This window comes from Dermacentor andersoni, chromosome 9, assembly GCF_023375885.2.
Source record: "Dermacentor andersoni chromosome 9, qqDerAnde1_hic_scaffold, whole genome shotgun sequence".
NCBI classification, from domain to species: domain Eukaryota; kingdom Metazoa; phylum Arthropoda; class Arachnida; order Ixodida; family Ixodidae; genus Dermacentor; species Dermacentor andersoni.
The window spans coordinates 30,765,949-30,785,299 of record NC_092822.1 but is presented as its reverse complement, the minus strand read 5'-3'; the positions used below and the strand labels follow the sequence as shown (position 1 = coordinate 30,785,299).

At 48.4% G+C, this 19,351-nt stretch overlaps 2 protein-coding genes across 3 annotated transcripts in view; one reads left to right on the top strand and one right to left on the bottom strand.

Moving 5' to 3' along the window:
• Positions 1-16,397, top strand: part of LOC126527386 (E3 ubiquitin-protein ligase makorin-1-like) — a 31,922-nt gene extending 15,525 nt beyond the window's left edge. For both annotated transcript variants that reach the window (XM_050175201.3, XM_050175200.3), the window contains 3 exons: positions 5,945-6,055; positions 13,916-14,075; positions 15,833-16,397. In XM_050175201.3, the coding sequence (XP_050031158.1) occupies positions 5,945-6,055; positions 13,916-14,075; positions 15,833-15,973 (412 nt within the window). In that variant the 3' untranslated portion in view covers positions 15,974-16,397. The remainder of the gene's footprint in view (positions 1-5,944; positions 6,056-13,915; positions 14,076-15,832) is intronic.
• A 742-nt stretch (positions 16,398-17,139) lies between these two features.
• LOC126527385 (CCA tRNA nucleotidyltransferase 1, mitochondrial) lies at positions 17,140-19,327 on the bottom strand. Its single transcript, XM_050175199.3, has one exon. The coding sequence runs from the start codon at positions 19,147-19,149 to the stop codon at positions 17,755-17,757; it is 1,395 nt and encodes a 464-aa protein (XP_050031156.2). The 5' UTR covers positions 19,150-19,327; the 3' UTR covers positions 17,140-17,754.
• Positions 19,328-19,351: the final 24 nt, after the last annotated feature.

The following is a 19,351-nucleotide window of genomic DNA, read 5'->3' as shown; positions in this document are numbered from 1 at the left end:
AGAGGCAACGGCGCGGCGCGTGCCTCTGAGCTTGATGCGCCGTAGCAGACACACCAACAGAATAAAAATAAAAACCTTCAAACCCGTGGACATGGCAGAACAACCCTTGAATCCATAACCACACGCGCGCGACGCATGATACAGCGAACGTGGAGCCACCGCGCCACTCAGCAAAGAGAGAGGGGCAAGTGGCAGTCGCACCGTACTCTTCAATACGTGACTAACACAGGTCGAGGCGAAAATACGAACTTGTAGGAAGAGTCAGTTCAGGAAGGGGCCAGTTCAGGAGCGTTAGCTTTGCGCTCAGGCGTGAAATTTTGAACGCACGATAGAGAATGTACCGGTACGTCGGTGACACTGTGGGGGGGAAGCGCGAAGACGTACTGGTACGTCCGTGACAGCGAAAGGGTTAACCGAAATAGCACGAGATCGCCCACTTACCTGCTGAAAACGATGCGAAAGAGTGCGATGAAAGGGGAAAAGGACATGCAGTGTTTATTTACTTTGTGGGACAAAAGTGTTATTTTCCTTTGATGCCGTGGCGGCCTCAAACTTGCTGAAGCTGCATGCCAGCTTTTCAGCCAGCCCTCTCTCCTCGGCAAACACTCGCATGGCAGATTCCTCGTTGGCGTTACGTATTCTCCGTGCATGCGATAGTAGTGCTGCAGAAGTCCCGGGGCGCCTTTTTCATTGCCGGGTGCCGGAGTTTGGAATACTTTTCGTTTGGAATAGAGTTACGTTATCGCGCCCCTGTTCTCGTCGCGACGATTGCATTCATGAGGCTGACGTAACGCGCAGCTCCTGCCACTGCCGGGCCTGAATTGCCCATGCTATCGCTTTCTGTGTCGTCCTCATCACTGTCGCTAGTCGACACTTCGGCAACAACAGAGGCAACGATGGCAACAAGTTGAACCTCGTAGTCGACATATCTTCGTGGTCGTAGCAGCGCTGCTGAGCGACTTCTTCGCACACACCGTAATCAACAGCAGATCCCTGTCGCATGCCAGTGCAGACTTCTTCGTGTCACGTTCAATAGCACGGACGATGTCTAATTTTTTTTCTATGTTGAGCATCCGGCGTCTTTTTTTATCCGAGCTTCAGCGTGATGCGAGTCCTCGCTAGCACGATGCCACAACGCTCTTTGGCACGGCGTCGAAATGATTTTGATGTTGATGTGGTTTCACGCGCAAACGCACAGGGTGCTTGGAGGCCGTTGTTCTGCCAGGCCGCCCAATGGAGACAACGCACTGCCAAGTTTGCACAACGAAAAGTGGAAACGCTACATTTTAACCAATGCGTACGCAATAAGCTGGTACGGTTTGTGCGAATACAAAACACATTGTTTAATGGCCACTGAGTCGGGGATTTGACTTTACTACTCTTAAACCGAAACTACTGTTTAAGCGGGTACGGTTTAACGAGGTTTCACTGTACATGTAAAACGCAAGAACGGTTTTCTGAGATAACCCCTGGACCGATTTTAATGAAATTTGTTGCATTTGAGAGAGAAAGTTAAATTCTAGTGACTGTTAGAAGCGGAATTTCTATTTAGGGCCTGAATGTTGTTAAAAAGATTTTCAAAATAATAGAAGCTCGAAGTTTACAGATTCATAGCTCGGCATCAAGAACAGATATCACGGTTCTGTGAATGGCAACCATTAGATCATTGAAAGCAGACAAATTCGATATGTCATTTTACATTCTATGTAATTTTGTTACGTTGTTTACAAGGGTTCTGCAAAAGCTGCATTTTCATATTACTAAATTTTTTTAGACTCAAATGTAACATATCAATTTTGACCGCTTTAGATGTACTATTAGATTCAATTCATGGAATTGTGATATCATTTTTCATTGCCGAGTTAGAGTTTTAATCTTGATAGTTTCGTATTCTGAAATTTTTTTTATCGCATTGCCAGCCTCGCACACCTCTCCCCAGTTGCCCTTCCACTCTGAACACGAATGGGCTGCGCCCATAGCTCTACGCCGCGCCACCCTCCGAAATCGAATGGACCACACTAACTGCGCTGTGCTGCTCCCAGGTCGCTCGCTGGCCCCTCACTCTCTGCACTTCTGCCAACGCATCCTTGTGCTCGTCTTTGTTGGTTGCATCGAAATCATTCCTGGCCATGCGGTTTGAAATGAAAGATGGCCGATCTGCCTGCTGATCGTCGGCAATGCACGACATTGCCGGAGAAAAGAAAGCACCCTGCTGTAGATTTGGAAACAAAGCACGCACTTCTAAACGAGGAGGCGATTGTTGTGAGTGCTTGTGCATTGGATAGCGACGGTGATGGCGAGGACGGCAGCAATGACGCAGTAGGACAGGATACCTCAACGTTATCCTCACAGGAGGCCCTGCAGATGATTTAGTCCCTCCGGGACTTCGTTTTCGCGAGGGACCTTCCGTTGCGCGACGTGGATCACCTGGGTGCCTTGGAGAAGGATGTCAGCAAGCTTTGCGTAATGCAAGCAAGGCTGACAGTCGTGTGGTTTTTTTGTGCAAGGTGGCGAGAAGTACGTGGCGAGATGCTTGTGGCAATCTCACTTCAGCATTTCTTCCGGATTTCTCAAGCCGAGAGGCTACCACAGCAACCTTCTCGCATCTTTTAAAAGGCCCCTTTGAGGCCACCAATGCGATGCCTCAATGGAGCTAGCATGTCAGTTGCCGCTCGGGACCGTGCTTTGCAGTTGACGCAGCAGTGCCATTCTTAACGTTGACAGCCTTGCCTTGTTACACGCGATCGGATCATGCGGGAAGCAGTTAAGCAGTAAAGAGGCGATGTGGGTTCTAGAATAGTAATAATTTATTTTGAGGGAAACACATTTTAGGAATGTTTGTGCCTTCAAGCACCTGCCCTCAAATTATTAACGCTGATTTCTATCGGTAAATTTTAAAAAAATATGGGCTCTTAAAACGCCTGTGGGAGCCACGAAACACCCTGCGCCGGGCTAAATTTGTTCAAACTTCCCGCATGTGCCGTGGCCACAGTCACCAGCTGACCGCCGCAATCTTGGGCTCGTTTTGAAGCTAGTTTTCTTGTACACATTTTGCACAGGCTCAAAATGGCGCCGCTTGAACGGGACAACCGCTCTTGCCACTTTTCTGAAGGGTGATTTCGGGCCTATGATTGGGCGGAGCGCACGTGCGCAAGGCGAGCCCCCTGACTTGCACCTCCCATTGGCTGGCGCAACCGAGGCAGCCGTCTTGTTATTTACTTTTGTTCTGTGTGCACCGTCTCCACCGTTCCTGCTGGTTTGCGTGGGTCGTTGTCTGCTTTCACTCGTGCTGATGCGGCTGACGCACAATCTTTTTGTTTTGTGCCGTGTCAGACGACACTTGCCTAAGGAATACTTGTCAAGCTTACGGAAAAAAACTAAAGTGTCAATGGAACGAGAGGCTGAAGATCACTGATGACGGCGTGCTGCCTGAACGTCCGACACGAACAGAACAGCCGTGTCACCTCTTGCGTCCAAAGTGGCACATTCGACCGATGCCATTGCTTCTACTGGGCCTAGCTGCAGGTTGATGTCATCGGATCGTCAGCCGGCTCGTCCAGTGGCATCCAAGACTGTGTTGATACGGCATACTGTTCAGTATTCAGTGGGTGAGTCGGCCGAGCGTGTGACGACTGCAGCGATCTTGGTGGCATCACAGTGCATGGCAGAGCGGAAGTTTAAGCTGGTAGTCGCAAAAGGTTTGGAAGGAGGAAAAGGAGCATCCAGACAGTGCTACCAACGCCAGAATTGCAAAACGGCACAAGCCGGCAAAGGACCCTGCATACAGCCTTGGCATCCTGATGCATGACAATAATCAATTTAGGTCATTCAGTGAATATTCCATGCACGTTTTTGACTTGAACTTTGTGCAAGTTTGTTTGCCTATGAAAAGGCTACTTTTATTATCAAATTCTGGTGTTCATTTAGCTTGCAGGCCACTGGAACTGGCACATGAAGTGGTAAATGTAGTTGTTCATGCTGGTTTAGGGTCAGTACATGGCTTTATAACAAGCTTTTCCCAGTTTTCTAGGAGGTTGCAGTCGTACATTTGGTTTGGCCAAACCCGTCGTTAATTACTGCTGTAGCTGCATTCTAGAAAAAGTTAGAGCTGTCTAAACATCAAATGCGTTTTTCTAAGTTCGTTTTTACACGCTGCAGCCTTTACAGGGCTTTTTTCTGTGATGTTGTTGAGTGACAATAAGTTTGGTATCAATGTCTTCCTATTGAAATGGCCTGGGGTGTGATGCTATTTCTGTCACCCTAGCATCATTTTGTAAATTACTATAAAAAATAATAGAGTGAAAATAAGAAAAGATGTTCACAGTAAATGTTTGTCTTTCCTTTTTTTAGGATGCTTTCAAACAAATAAATATAGCATCACCCCCTAGAGCAAGTCTTTGACATTAGGGTCATGCACTTACTTTTTGTGTTTAGCAATGCGAAATTGTCAAAAACACCACTAAGATGTACCCATTAAGTTTATTTTTAGACTTTAATACTTATTGAAACGAATTATATACAGTCAACGACCGATTTTTTGGACCCTCTAGGGAACGTAAAAATGTCAGAATTAATTCAGGCAGTCCGAAAAAAATGAATGCATGCAAAAAACTCACTTTTTCTTTTTTTTTTTTCTCTGATCTAGAAGTAAAGGGCGAAGTACGAGGTTTCCGAAACCCTGCCAAAGCATCAGTGAAGTTGCTATAAAAAAACGCATTCAGAAACTCTGTATGCATGCAGCCGACTGCCGGTTTATTATGTACATGTGCATCGTCGGGCAGCCGGTTTTATTGTTGCAGTGGCTTGAACTTGTTGATGGTTGTTTGGACGGCGTTCCGGTTGCATGCGATCATATTCACCTCAATCTGAGCAAGGGTCATGTCAGCACTGTACACCGATGAAAGAGTCAACAGTGCTCGCGTCAACTCGGCGCTTGTAGGCGGTGCAGGCATTGGCTCCTCATTTTCAACATCGGAGTTTTCCAACTCCCCCACAACCTGACTCCTTGCTCCATGCCGAACTCCTTGCTCACGTCAGCCTGCGATGGGCCGCTCACGACTTGCTTAATAATGGCGGCTTTCTTCTCCATCGTTAACCAACGGTACTGCTTTCAGCGCTTCGATGCCATTGGCGAGGACGACGAAGACTGAGTGGGGGCCATCGAAGGCAAGCGAAATCCTCAAGTTGCGAACAGTGTAGTTCGTAGACGAGCGTCGAAGCACCTAGGCCTAGTGTTGCAGAGCACACTTGACACAACAGCACAACCACACACCACGCTAGCCAAAACGTGGCCTACGCAAACAAATGAAATGGCGCCGCTCCGGAAACTCCGCCGGAGGCAGAAGCGGAAGTGCTGCGATGAACAGAGCCAGCGTGGCCAGACCAAATCGATGTGTGACGGCTAGATTTGGCTAGTTGTGGTTTAAAGCGGTGATATGCTTCGGCTGCAAGTCGATTTCCTGCGCAAGGGCGCTACGCGAGGAGTCAAAGGACCTTCCGTCGCGTCAAAAAGTCCGGGAAATTGGATGGCGGGGGGTTCGAGCGTCCGAAACTTCAGATGTCCTTATACATTGATTCTATGGGGCTCGTGGCGGTGCTGCGAAGACGTCCGAAATATCAGGCCTGTCCGAAAATTCATTCGTTGACTGTATCTTAAATTGGCATGAAAAACTGATCAAAACAGTTTAGTTCAGATTGAACCAAAAATAAAGAAATACATTTTAGAACCCATGTTTCCCCTTAAATGAGCCGAGGCGATCAGCAGCTGATGGGGAGGAAGGTGGTGGGGAGGGGCACTGGATTATAGTTTCTCACAACAGCTCCATTCCCCTATTTCGATTTTTTCATGCATTGCGGTTATAACAATGGAATTTTCATGTCACTTGAATAATGTTACGAGGGTTCAATTGTACTAACCCAATTCTTTATTCTTCGTTTCCTCTAGGGCATGTCCAGAATGTCGAGTTCCGTCGGACTTTGTGACACCAAGCAGCTTTTGGGTGGACATGGGGGATGAGAAGGACAAATTAATAGCAGACTACAAATCCGCTATGAGGTGAGTCTGAGAATGAGAATCCCTGCAGTCTGAAGTTGCTGATTTAGCTGAATGTCCAATGCGATCCATACATTGTGTATATTGTGACAAATTTCTGCCAGAACTTGATGTTTTGGGTAATTTGAATGCAAAGCCTTGTCAGCCTTTTTTTTTTTTCTTTTTGGCTTCCATTCTCAACCTGACGTGTTGCTGTTCATTGCTGCTAAGTACTGCCACTTACTAGTACTACGGATTACTGTGTACTACTGTCCTGCTTACATTGTTGTACTTCTTGCTGGCGACTGTCTTTCTCTGGATTGTCATTGTTGTCAAGGCACAAAGCTTTGCATCAGAATTTATTAGAAAATCAAATTTACTCCGTAATGAACATGGGCTTCACTGCACACGTGTGGGCTATTCAAACTGAGTTATTTCAACCGTGACTCGCCACTGTTGTCTGGGTCCAGTTAAAAATTTTCGCTTGAAGCTGAGCTCTCAGTCTGCTGCATGTTTTTTTCTTTTCAACATTACTTGAAGTAAGTGTTCGCACGTTATATGGCGGATGGCATTTTTAAATGCAAGACAGGCAATGCAAAAAAGAAAAAAGAAAGCATGTTCACAACTTAACTCTTCACTTCTTGCACCATCTGGTATTGTTTACAGTCGGGGTTTACACAGGCCCTTGAAGACCCTTAAAATTGAAAAGTATGTCTTCAAGGCCCTTGAAAAGTCCTGGAATTCGTTTTTCTTTCCTCGAAAACCGTTGAAATTTCTTGAGTAATAGTCTAAGATATGTTTACCGCTTTCTGTGACGGATCAGCATGCATCCGGCAAACTTGCCCATTCTAGAAACAATGGTATACCACTGTTTTCATATACCGGGTGTCCCAGTTAACTTGGACCAAGATTGAAAAAAAAAAAAGAAGAAAACCAGGAGCTCTAGAGAAATCGTACTGATCGCATAGTAGCTGTAGTCATGTGTACTTACAGCCAGTATTTTTTCATCACAAAGTATAATTAATTGCTTGTAAATAGTGAATTTTTAATTATTGCTTGAATATCAAACATATCAATTACAAAGTTGTAGGACACCTGAAATAACATCCGAATCATACATTTGTTTCGTGCTCAGCTCTGCCTCGTTGGTTTTTCCAAGAAAAAACGAAAGCATGCGAAACATTAAAAATACGAAACAGATACATGTTCACACGCTGCTACTGAAGCGCTCCCAAGTGAATAGCCACGGATACGTGGCTTTACTAGCGGTGGCAGCTTGATACAGGGCTTCATGCTATGTAATGGTTGTGGCATCGTGAGAACACGTCACTGACTCATTGATGAGCGTAGCGGAGCCATAGTGGGGGGAGGTGGGGGGATTGTGAAGCCGGCAAACTGAGATGGCACACTTGGGACTGTAATTCTGCGCACTCATCTTGTTCTGTAGATAGGCGTGCCCGGAACTTGGGTTCCTTTTGTTCCCTTCGGCAATAGAAACAAACCTTGCGCGCGGGCTATGCCCCTCTAATGCTTTTTGGCAGATCTGTACAGCCAGCATGTGCCGTTGTCGATTACGTGAATCAGTTTTGCTTGATGTGTCGGGGCGTAGATAATTATTGGAGATCCCGACAGTACCACCCCAGTGACCTGCTCTTCAAGAAGACTGTTGTGCCCTTCACGAATGATCAGAAGGCTAAAATTACCCTGGCGCCGGGGGCGGCGCACGGCGACAAGAGGAAGGCAGCCAAGTTATTCCGGATGCGGCAGTGTGGAGGACGCCCTGGTCCGCCAACAATACTTAGAACGCACAGTCCTTTGCGAGACGGGTAGCTTCACAAGAAAGCGACACAGGACTGCGACGGTAGTTCAAGAAGCGGAAGCGGATGTTTTAGCAATCTTTGCTGCTAACCCTCACGGTAGTATGCGCAATGCTAGTGAAGAGGCAGGAACCTCAAGGTCATCAGTGTGGTGGATATTTAAAAAAGGGCCACATGCACTCGTACCATGTACATCTTCATCAAAAACTTGAAGACCGAGATTATGAAAATAGACTTGACTTGGCCAATTGGATTTTCACAAAATGTGAAGAACCGGACTTTCTCACTCGCCTGCTTTGGACGGATGAGGCTAATTTATCCAGAAACGCACACGTTAATCTTCACAATGCGCACTGCTGGAGTGACAGGAATCCGCACTGGCTGGCACAAACACGGCACCAATACCAGTGGTCGTTTAATGTATGGTGCGGTATTTTTGATGACATCATCATTGGACCCATCTCTTTTGCCAACACACTAACGACGCAACGCTACGTCAATGACATCCTCGAGGGCCCCGTGAACTACGTCTTGCAGCGTTCCACTCGTGCGCCTTCGGAACATCTGGTTCCAACACAATGGTGCTCCCGCGCCATTGTAGCTGTCAGTCTCGAGCGTGGCTCGACAAGCTTCTTCCTGGACAGTGGATTGGCCGGCACGGACCTGTACCCTGGCCTGCAAGGTCGCCGGACATGATACCGCTGGACTTCTTGTGGGGGCTATGTGAGAAATCGCGTGTATAGCATCAAAACTTCCCCACCGCACGCCCCTGAGGTAAAAATGAGCGGAGTCTGTTACGAGATTCCAAGGTCGTTGGTCAAAACTGCAACAGCACAAGTGTTGGAAAGAAGCAAGTACTGTATTGCTTGAGACGGTGACCTGTTTGAGCACGTGCTATGAGTGGCAGTGGAAAATAACTGCTCGAAACTGGTGTAAAATGTGACTGTTTAACGCGCCTTTGTGGTGTCACCCTATCCTTACACACAAAAAAAAAAAGGTTTGCGACAAAGATAGAAATAGGTTCAAGGACAGAAACGGTAAATGGTTAAACCAGTTGCATCTTTGGATGTTTCTTTGTGAGTGACTGAGTTGCCTTACATGCTTTTCGTTTATTTTTTATTGAAATAAACTCCCGAGTAGCCCTTTCCTGTTCTTCTGAGAGCTGTCTTTTTTCGTGCTCTATTGCGCACAGTTTTTCTTTATCATTAGTTGAATTTCTTTTGCAGCTCTGTTTCATGATACGCGAAGGTTAAAGCTATCCCGAGTGCCTCACGATTGCGCACAATATTCTTGCGTCCACAGATGCCGACGTTTATCGCACCACGCTAGTTAGGTCGCGAAGCCTTTCGAGCCATCCTACACGACGAAGCCTTGTACGATGCGGTGATAAACATCCAGCCGTATGTCTATCAAAGTTTGCTTGGAGGCGCGTGAATAGCAGTGCGCATCCGTTTCATATTTCGCCGGCTTTTGTTTTTGCTTGTAAAAAAACAACCAGGCACACTTCAGCCACGCGACCACTACGCGCGGTCGTGTGACTATCTTGAGAGCTATATTCGTTGGGGGCAGAGTGTGGACGACCGCACGCCAAGTGTCATCCTAGACGCCAGCGCTCGTTTCTCCCCTGGCGGAACGATTTCATCTCCAGCGGGTGTAGGTTTCCGCCGCTGCTTCCCTTAGCGGTCGCGCCCGCGTTCAGTTCATGCTGCACGCGAAACGTCTCTTGTTTGTGACGGCGCCTCTTCGGATGACCGGAAATTATTATCGTGTTGTTAACTGGCACGACAGCAATGTAAACATGAAAGGGTTGATGCCACCATTGAAACTCTGCCAATTCACAAGAAAATGGTACGAAAAAAGCAGACGACAGACATGGATTACTGCGGTCCGCCGAGCGAAGTAAACAACTGGCTAACGAAGCGAGCTCGTTCATTGATCACTCCTGAGTTTATGACGGTTTTTATATGTAACCTACATGAATTTAATAATTACGCGGTACATAATCCTTTTATTCATATAAAAACGTTAAGTTGTTCGGCGAGCGCTTGTCCTGTCTTCTTTCTCGTGTTTCATTTGTATGTGCGCTGCCCAAGAATGGAAACCATTTCTGTTGTATGCGCTAGCAGTGGCCGAAGTTCACGCGTGCCAAGAAATTGAATATGTGCACGATGCATTGAACATGACCGGAGTTCATTCCCGCTTCACCACTGCACCGATCGATCGAGTTATCGGACGATACACGCCCGCGTCTTGGTCGCGCCAACATTGCTGAAGCAGTGAAGCAGGAATGATTACTAATACTTTCAACTTCCGTCTCTTGAGCACTGTTAAAAAATGGCCAAGCTGTCTACATTGGTGCCTCTATTCCATATTGTAGGGGACATACTAGATAAAGTTGTTTGCGCATGTCGTACTTGTGCTATGCAGCGATATATTTTATTTCCGCAGTGTCGATGGAAGTCCATTGTCGCCATCAGAGACAACACGGATTTGTAGCAAACATATTGTGAGAAACTGCAAAAATGACTTTAGCTCGTATGTGCCGTATGTACGTGCCGCATCGTATGTGCTGACGATTTTTCCGGCGGCACATACGATGTCGTTTCCAATTACAGTAGCCGACCGATTTTCCAGACTCCAAAAATTCGGACATGCCCGATTATTCGGTCAGCTTCGCGGCACCGCCATTTTCCCCATAGACCATAATGTATAACAACTGCCGAAAGTTCGGACACCTTGCAACCTCTCGTCTAATTTTTCGGACACTCCTTGAGCCAACTCGATCGAGGGCATCATGCACCGACTCTGACCGGCGCATAGTTCGACTTGCTGAACGCCATTTTTGTTTTGAACGGAGCCTCCTTGCTGTCCCACGAAGTGGCGCTATTGGAAATCCCCGCTCATCATCATCGTTTCTGCCTGGTTCGATAGAGTGGCCGTACAGCAGTTCCGGTTGCAGCTTAGTAAGCCATTCAAGACAATCCAGCACTGGTTTGTTTCTTTCGCACGCGACACTGCGAGCAGGCCACGTTTTTCGTTAGTGCGACTGGTGTCGGCACGGTGGTGTTTGCTTTGTGTGGTGTGTCGAGGTTTTGGTGATCCAACGCGGCGTACGGAAACATCGCGTCAAGTGTCGAATGGTGCCGACAGTGCCCCGCGTAGACTGCGCTGGGGAATGCCGACAAGCGGGTGCCGGGAGGCCTAAGATTTGTCGCCTTCCGATGTGCTCCCTACTGACGCGGAAAATGTTCTGCTGAAACCTGCGCAGTGGTTGCATTGCGATTCCGGACACCGTCTCATATGACAGTTTCACAGGTGCTGACACTGCTGTACTGACATGCGCAGAACTCGACGACGGCGACATCATTCGTCAGGCTTCTGCTGCACCGCCGGACGATGACTCTGAGTCGGAAGATGACGCACCATGTGCTATGCTTCCGGCGCATGCGGAGCGTGCACAAGCAGTGGCTGTGCTTTCAGCCGCCTATAGTGACCGTTCGACCCTCTCCGAGATTCAGGCTTATCTGATTGCGCGTAAACGGAACAGCGTGCAACGGCGCACTCACGATTTCTTCAAGCCTACTGCAGAGCCCGAATAAGTGCGTGGAAATAAAGGATTTCATTTTTTTTTTCTTTAGCCGCTTTTTCGTACACCTGTTTATTCGGACATTTCCACAGTCCCCGTGAGGTCCGAATAAACGGTCGGCGACTGTACCTGCTCGGCGTCACTTACATGGTTAAGCAGACGCTGCCCTTTCGCCGCATTGCAGCCATAAAAATGATTGTCAAGCGTACCGATCTTCTTAAAGGCAAATAGAAGCGTGTACAGTCTGTTTCACACTTAGGGGAAAACTTGGAACGTATTGCATTGCGATGCGGTCGTGCGGCGACAGCAGCTCGAGCAGGCGCAGACGCTCAAGGGGCGGAGTCGTGATCTGCGTCGTCTGCTACGGCGGTGCACGCTGGTCGCATTGTCAGGAAGCGTGCTACTATCAGGGGCAGTGCACCGATTTCACCGGTACTGCGGGAACTGAGCTGATATTCTTTACTAAACGTTTTGCGTCACCAAACTCTGAGCCTTCATTGGCGATAATGGAGTTCCACAAACTTCTTTTGACAGCATGCTTCGTTTGTTCTTTCGAAAGGGCGGGTTACTGAGCGCATGCATGTATATTTCTTCACTGTGTGTGCTCCGTAATAAGCAACGACAAGACACACCAAGATGTGCGCACAATGTGCTCAGTCTTTGTTTGACTCAAAAGGAAAACAAAGCACTCAACAATGATAACTATGGGGGTCGAACACGATGAAACAAACGGATACGATTAAAGGAATGTTTTAGGTTAAGACAATGAGCTGGAAGTGATTTTTCTTGACAATTATTCACTAAACCAGACAGACCCTGCCCGCCGGCAGGGAATTGGACACGTCGTGCTCGGAACTTCAGTTAGTATCTCGTCATGTCCCCAGCGGCAGCGATGACAGCGCTCATCCTGGAAGGCAGTGAAGTGTAGAATGACTTGATCAGGGATGTGTTCATTCGCAGCACGTCTCGGTCACTGACGATGGTGGATCGAAGCCTACCCTCGGGCAACTGATAGAGGGGATGGTGCAGCAGCGATACTTTCAACGAGCCCCAGACATCTTAAATGATGTTGGCACCTGGGGATTGAGGCGACCACTCCAAAAGAGTGACTGCGCGCTCTTCCAGCAGCTCTTGCACAACACGAGCAGTGCGGATCGGTGACCTATCGCGTTAGCATATAGAGTCGCCTTCCAAAAACGGGCCGTCAAGAATGTATGGAATCACTACGTCGTCTAGGACTGCCCTGCAGCGATGAACTTACCTTCGAGGCATATCAGTGGGCGTCGCACAACACTTATTAAAGAATACCGGCTAATTTCACGCAGTAACGATGAAATCGGTGCCCTGCAACTGACAGTAGAAGGTTTCCCGACAATGCGGCCAGCGCGCGCCGCCGTAGCAGACGACGCCGTTCAAGATCCCGCCCCTCGAGCACCTGCGCGAGCTGCTGCCGCCGCCTGACTCAAGCGCTCGCCGCATCGCGCTGCAATGTGCTCCGAGTTTTCCCCTAAATGTGAAACAGACTGTACATCGCCCTTCGAATGAAATGTCCACGCGCACACACGTAGGCACACACTGCGCGCGGCACGAAACGTGCCCAAACACGCGCAGTGCAGGAGGCAATCAAGGCGGTGCGAACAAGAGATGGGAGCGGAGTACCACCCGCTAATAGAATTTTGCTTCACATGCGGCGCTCTCAACGCCGTCGCAGCAGCGCCGCTCTCGGTTCCGTTCTTGTCCATAGCTGCATCTGCGGTTCGTAGCTTTGTGCGTGCTGTATGTTCTTGGTGTTCAGTTCATGTTGAAGTGAGAGGCCGCACGAAGGTAAATTCATGCGCTGCTTTTGGCGTACTTCCTCGTGCCTATGCTTAGACATCGCGCGAGTGTCTGCGGTCATCAAGTATGATCTGTTCATGTTTGCCTGTGCTTGCTGACACCATGCTTATTACATAGTAAGCGAATGCTTGCAAATTTATACAGCTGATGAAACTGCTATCCATACTTCGTATAGCTGTCTACCAATTTGCAATTGCAATCGACGGTTTGCCTTTTGGGCGAAACTGGGACATTTTTAGAGGTGGCCGGGGAAAAAAAGTGGCTCAAAATTTTACCCCGCATCGTGAACGGGGTAAAATTTTGCACATATAATGCAGGAAAAAAAAGTGTGTTTGTTGTGCAAGTAATTTTGGTGTAGTATTTTGTAGGTGTTATGGTAGTAAATAACTGGGTGCCCCGCTGCACTTTGCAGTAAGCTTTGACGTGGCCTTGAAAGTCTGAATGCTCTGTAATTTTCCTCTAAAACCTGTACGAATCTTTACAAGTACAGAGCAATGGACGAACCCAAATCATCTTAGGGCTGCTTGAAGAATACAAAACTGCTGGATGAGCTGGGCTCGTTGGTCGTCTTTTTTTGTTTTTTTGCAAGTAGACGCTTGACTAAACCCCGTGCTTCCAATTCTTTCTTTTCCCCATCCCTTGCAGTGCGAAGCCATGTCGGTACTTCCAGGAGGGCCGGGGGGAATGTCCGTTTGCGGGCGCCTGCTTCTACAAGCACATGTACCCAGACGGAAGAAAAGCCGTCATGCCACCTCCACGGCCGCGGCGCAGGCAAAACCACAACGGTGACCTCGAGATCATGGAGGTAAATTGGAAAATATAGTTGCAAGACACGTGCTGTTTTACATTACGCTCCATTTCATTCAAAGCAGGCAATGCTGGTAATGCTCAAGACTTCTCTCATTTGCAGCAAAGGAAAAAAATCTTGCACGTGAAAAGCAGTTGAACCTCATCTTAACAATCTCTCATCGCTCACTAAAGTATGTTTGTTACATGTAATATTTGTTTAAGCATACACACAGATATCGTTGAACAAAAGAAGTGATCAAGTATATGTTAAAAGAAACACGAAGAAGTGCCCGTGACAGGCCAGCAAAAGGTTTCCTGCTGATTTTTATGGCGCATCAGTATCTTGCTGTGCTGGTTCGAGGCATGTGCGAGACTAAATCACATGTGCTCTGCACTGGCGTGAATATGCAACTGTGTCATTGAGGTTATGTGGGACTGGCATGTTGGCTTGCCGAGTGCGATCCAATCGAGCCATGCCTCGGTAAGCCAAGTCACGGGGGCAGGTGAGGGCAAGTTTCTTCTTCCCCTACCCCATCCCTGGCTGCAAAAGGCTGTCCACACAGGCCACGCGTCGTGTGCTAGAGGTAATCTGTGGCGGGTGCAAAGCTTGGGCGAGCCGAGATGGCTGGTCACGTTACATGCGTCGTCTTCCCGCATGCCTAGTATTGGAGCTCGCATAACCTCAAGTGTCGGACATGTGTCAGTGAGAGGCAGCCCACAGTGTTCGCCCTCCAAGGTCGGCATTCATCATATTAGCATCGCGACAGCTGGTGCCCACAGTCATCGAGTGAGATCAGGTCATGTTTTCCTGTACGTGCGTGATGCAATGCTAGTTAATTTAATTACTAAGTGAATGTTTACTGCAATTTATATGGCCAATTAAACTACGACTCTAACTTCATCTAGTTGTCCAATGCTTTGCTACTGCTAGCATTGCCGTGCCTTTCGGGCGAAAGTGACCTTTTATTTCTGCTCCTCTTAAGGGGAGACGTGGGTCCTAAAACCAAGGTGGGAAGGGTTCCATGCTCTGCTAGTTCTAATTTGGCCTCGGGCTCCCCGCACATCTTTTCTTGTCATTTTTACAGCACGCGACATTACAGTAGCTAGTGACACGTCAAACGTTTGCCTTTGGCTTGCCTGAAAGGCGGTCCATGGGTGCAAGAAATTTAGTTTTACGAATTGATAGTGTGGTTTCGGGAGTTCGAATTCACGACAGTGTTTTATTTCTTTTTGTTTAAATTCAGATACATACAACTTTGCTGGGACAGCAGAGCAAATTGAATGAAAACGTTTCGAATTTTCAGGATTTCACTGTACTTGCACAGCTTCTGTTGTGTTGCCTGCTGTGTATGAGGAAGTATGCGTCTATCGAGTTCCATTGAAGTTGTAAGGCGCTGCCAGAGCAGTTGCTCAAACTGCAACCACATCAAGCCGACTAATTGTTTTAAACTTCAGCAATAGCACATAAAAGGACACTAACAGAGGCAGTAAATCAGTTGAGACCAATAAAGCATTCTTCCAAAGTTCTATTTTGGTCAGTTTGGTGGTAAAAGATTGGTTACTACTGGAGAAAACAAAGGCCATAGTTTTCTTCAGCATTGCGGTGGAAACTGTTATGTACTTAATTATACCACGCACGTCATTTGTTTCATGAAATATCGCAGAAAATAACATGCTTGTTATAATGCAGTAAGTATGGTACCTTAAACAATTCAGGAAAGTTCTGCTTAACATAGATTTCAACAAGTGTGTTGCATCTTTCCTCTATTCCAGCGCCTCTACCTGTGGGACTTCCTCGACGTCGCCGACAGTCACATGTTCGCGCCTTTCAACTTGGAAGATGTGTTCGAGATCCTCTCGGAGACCGAAGATTCGGACTCTGACTGGAGTGACATTGACATCCTCTTAAACTGAAGACTTGTCCCACCCACCACCGGCTGTCGATGCGGCAGCTCTGCGCCCTATGCCCTGACCGGTCCCTCTAAAAAAAAAAGAGAGAGAAAAGGGGGAACGCACAAAAATGCACTTCTTTACGGTCCTCAACATCGCCCACTTTATTAGTCCTTCCAGAACCGCCACAAATCGGGCGACACTTTTTTTTTAAGGGGCGACCGCCAAAATCGTGCACACGCGTGCCTGCATCGCCCGAAAACTATGCTGTGATTTGTTTTTGTTCTATTGCTTTGTCGCCCCTCCAATGGGTGCTAGGCAAATTTAGACAAAAGAGATATATTATTACTACTACTACTACTCCACTCGCCGTGCTCAAGAGCCCGCGGCAGTCCCCTTCCCCATTTTGTTTCTTTGCACAGAAAGAAAACGAAAAAAAAAGAAAGTTTGGGGGTATTTTTTTCGTTTTTGCATTTTCTTGTTGAGAATTGTTTCAAGATAGCTCTTCTTCTATGACATACTTGCGAAGAAATCTTGACTTCATCGAGCCGTTAGCTTCATTTTTTTTTCTTACTCATTGCAGGGCCTGCTTGTTTTTTTCTTCACATTATATCAATCATGACTAGCGAAGAGATGTCCAGTTATTGCTCCCCCCCCCCCCCCCTCCCCACGTTTCTTGCACCAAAGGCTGAGAATTAAAAAGAAAATAAAAGAAAGCAGCAGCTTACTAGAGTAAGATAAACTAGATTTTTTGAGAGATTTACGACACACCCGACATGACAGATAAGTCAGATGCACAATAAACATTTAACTACGGCTCCCTTCGTGTTTTGTGTGTGTGCGTGCGTGCAGCCCAGCCCAGTATTCCACTGCATGCCTCTCTTAACGAAGTGAGGCCGTAATACTAATCTTCGTTTTGTGATCACTGTTTTCCTGAGGTGTGGCATACTTTCAGACCACTTCCCCCCTCCCCCACCACTACTCCTGGTCCCTTTATCCATCTTGAAGTACAATGCATAGTGTGCCTATCTTTATGAGAGAAAGAGAAGTTGTTGCAGTGTTTTACGGTGATGCTCGCTTATTTATTGCCATGTTCTCGGGAGTTCGTTCTTGCGACGGCTGCGTCCCGAAGAGACAGCAGCCAAGCCTAGGCTTGTGTACAGGTTATAGAGCGCTCAATGAAGGAGAGCTTACAGGAGGAATGCGTAGTTTTATTGAAGGGGATAGTCTTTGGGACTAGGAAAGATAAGTTTTGAGGAAGGAAGCAATGGTATGGCATGCCACTGCACGCAACCTTTTTTTCCAGTCATTCTGAGTGGTGTGCGCGGCTGGTTTAGAGCTTGCAAATGATTTGTGCGAACTGGCATGGAATAAAGCTAGTGTCTCTACAGCACGTCTCTTGTGATGAGTTTTTCTGTGAAACCGTGAAAAAAAAAAAAATGCACGAGATGTCGTGCCATTCCCTCCGTGTTGCTTCGACCTTTGACAAGATGTCTGGAAACTTCTCGAGAAGCTCTTTGGGGGCAGCATTTGTAGCGTGCTCGTGAACTGCTTATGTTTCAGCTTGATTCCTGCCTCAGATGGTGAGAAGCGTGTTGCTGCAGTGAATGTACCGCAAGCAACTTATCTCTACTGACAAACGCACTACATGATGCTTTCTTTACTTCAATATCTGTGAGGGAAAGCCCGATCACTCTGAACTCGGAAGCTGCTCCACAACTGCATATTTAGGTGGCCTCTGACCATGGCCCGCTTCCTACAGCATGTTTTGTGGCCTCGCCTACAACCTTCCAGCTTGAAAATGTTCAAGCTTTTTTCGATTTACTCGTTTTGACTTCGGCGAGAATGTCCGGGAGCTTCTCGAGCAGCTGTTCCGCAGTCATCGTGAAGTCGCTGTCGAACCACATCTCTTTCAGCCTGGCCAGCACCGTCGCAAACCTGGGCCCACTCCTGAGGCCCCGCTCGAGGAGCATGTTGCCGTTCACGGGAAACTTGGGTACATCCCAACACCTGAATCGTTCCAAAAGCTCGGCGTCCGCGCGGTACTTGAGCACCTCGCAGATCCACTCCTGGACGTCTCCGACCTTGCCCTTGGTAGTGAACAGCAGCGCCTGAAAGGGTTTCAAGCGGTCCTCGAACGACTTCTTGTCCTCCCTGTGAGCGACTACGAACAGAGCCAAGTCGCGTTCGTACGCGGACAGCCTTAAGCGGTTGTGCATGTTCATAACCTCCGACTCGTTCTGCAGCAGAGCCGACAGGAGGGTTGTGGGCTGCGGCTCGAGCGGTCTCGACGCGTCGCAGACCTTGCAGAACTCGTGCAAGTCCGGGGAGTCCGGTAGGCCCAGGAAGGGCGCCGCGCCCACGTCGACGATACGACACACGAGCTCCTTGCTGAAGTTGCCGACTAGTATCTTCTTGAGCTCCGTCCACAACCGCTCGCCCGATATGCGCGCGAGACCGCCGACGTTCTCTCGGATCGCGGTCAGCGTCTCCGGTTCGTGACTGTCCGGCTCCACGGCTATGCGTCCGTAGAAGCGGAAGTAGCGCAGTATCCTCAGGTAGTCCTCCTGTATTCGCCGCGCGGGGTCGCCGACGAACGCTACGCGCCTCTTCTCCAGGTCTTCGAGGCCGTGGAAGTAGTCGTAGACCGTGCCGTCGAGGCCCAGGAAGAGCGCGTTGACCGTGAGGTCGCGCCTGTTGGCGTCCGTGTGCCAGTCGGTGGTGAACTCGACCTCGGCGTGACGACCGTCCGTCACCACGTCCACGCGCAGAGTCGTGACCTCGAAGTTTGTCTTGTCGTTGATGCGCGCCGTTATGGTGCCGTGCTTTTCTCCTCGGCTGTTGATCATGCGCACACCTTCGTTGTCGAACATCTCTTTCATCTCGGTCGGCGTCGCGGTTGTGGCGAAGTCCAGGTCGTGCGGCTGCTTGTGCATGAGCAGGTCTCGGACGGCGCCGCCGGCGATGCGCAGCTCGTGGCCATGCCGCTTGAAGATGTCCACAAGCTCCTTCACTTCGGGCGTGAATAGCGCGCGAAACTGTGGGCTATCGAGCTTCATGGTTCGCGGCGACACGCGATCGCCGCCGGTGCACGAAGCCGTTGTCGCAGTGCCGCGAAAGTCCACGCGGCGGGAGTAGTAACAGTGGCTGCACCGTCGCAAAACAGCGCCGACGATCTTGTGGCGCCAGGCCTGTAACATGAGACGGGGGTACTGGTAAGTTTTTCCTACGTCTCTTCTCGTCAGGAACTTTCAGAACGCATGTTTCTTAGCCACGGTACTGATTAACCGCTGTGTAATGCACCAAACAAAACAGGCTTGCAACAGACTGAAATCACGCGGCAGTTGCTCCTCCGTGCAGTGGTGGCTTTGATTTTGGATTCGATTGCTTTCGTACTCTTAA

Bases quoted from the DNA above. Each gene is read 5' to 3' on its own strand.
- LOC126527385 (XM_050175199.3), bottom strand. From the start codon at position 19,149: ATGTTACAGGCCTGGCGCCACAAGATCGTCGGCGCTGTTTTGCGACGG.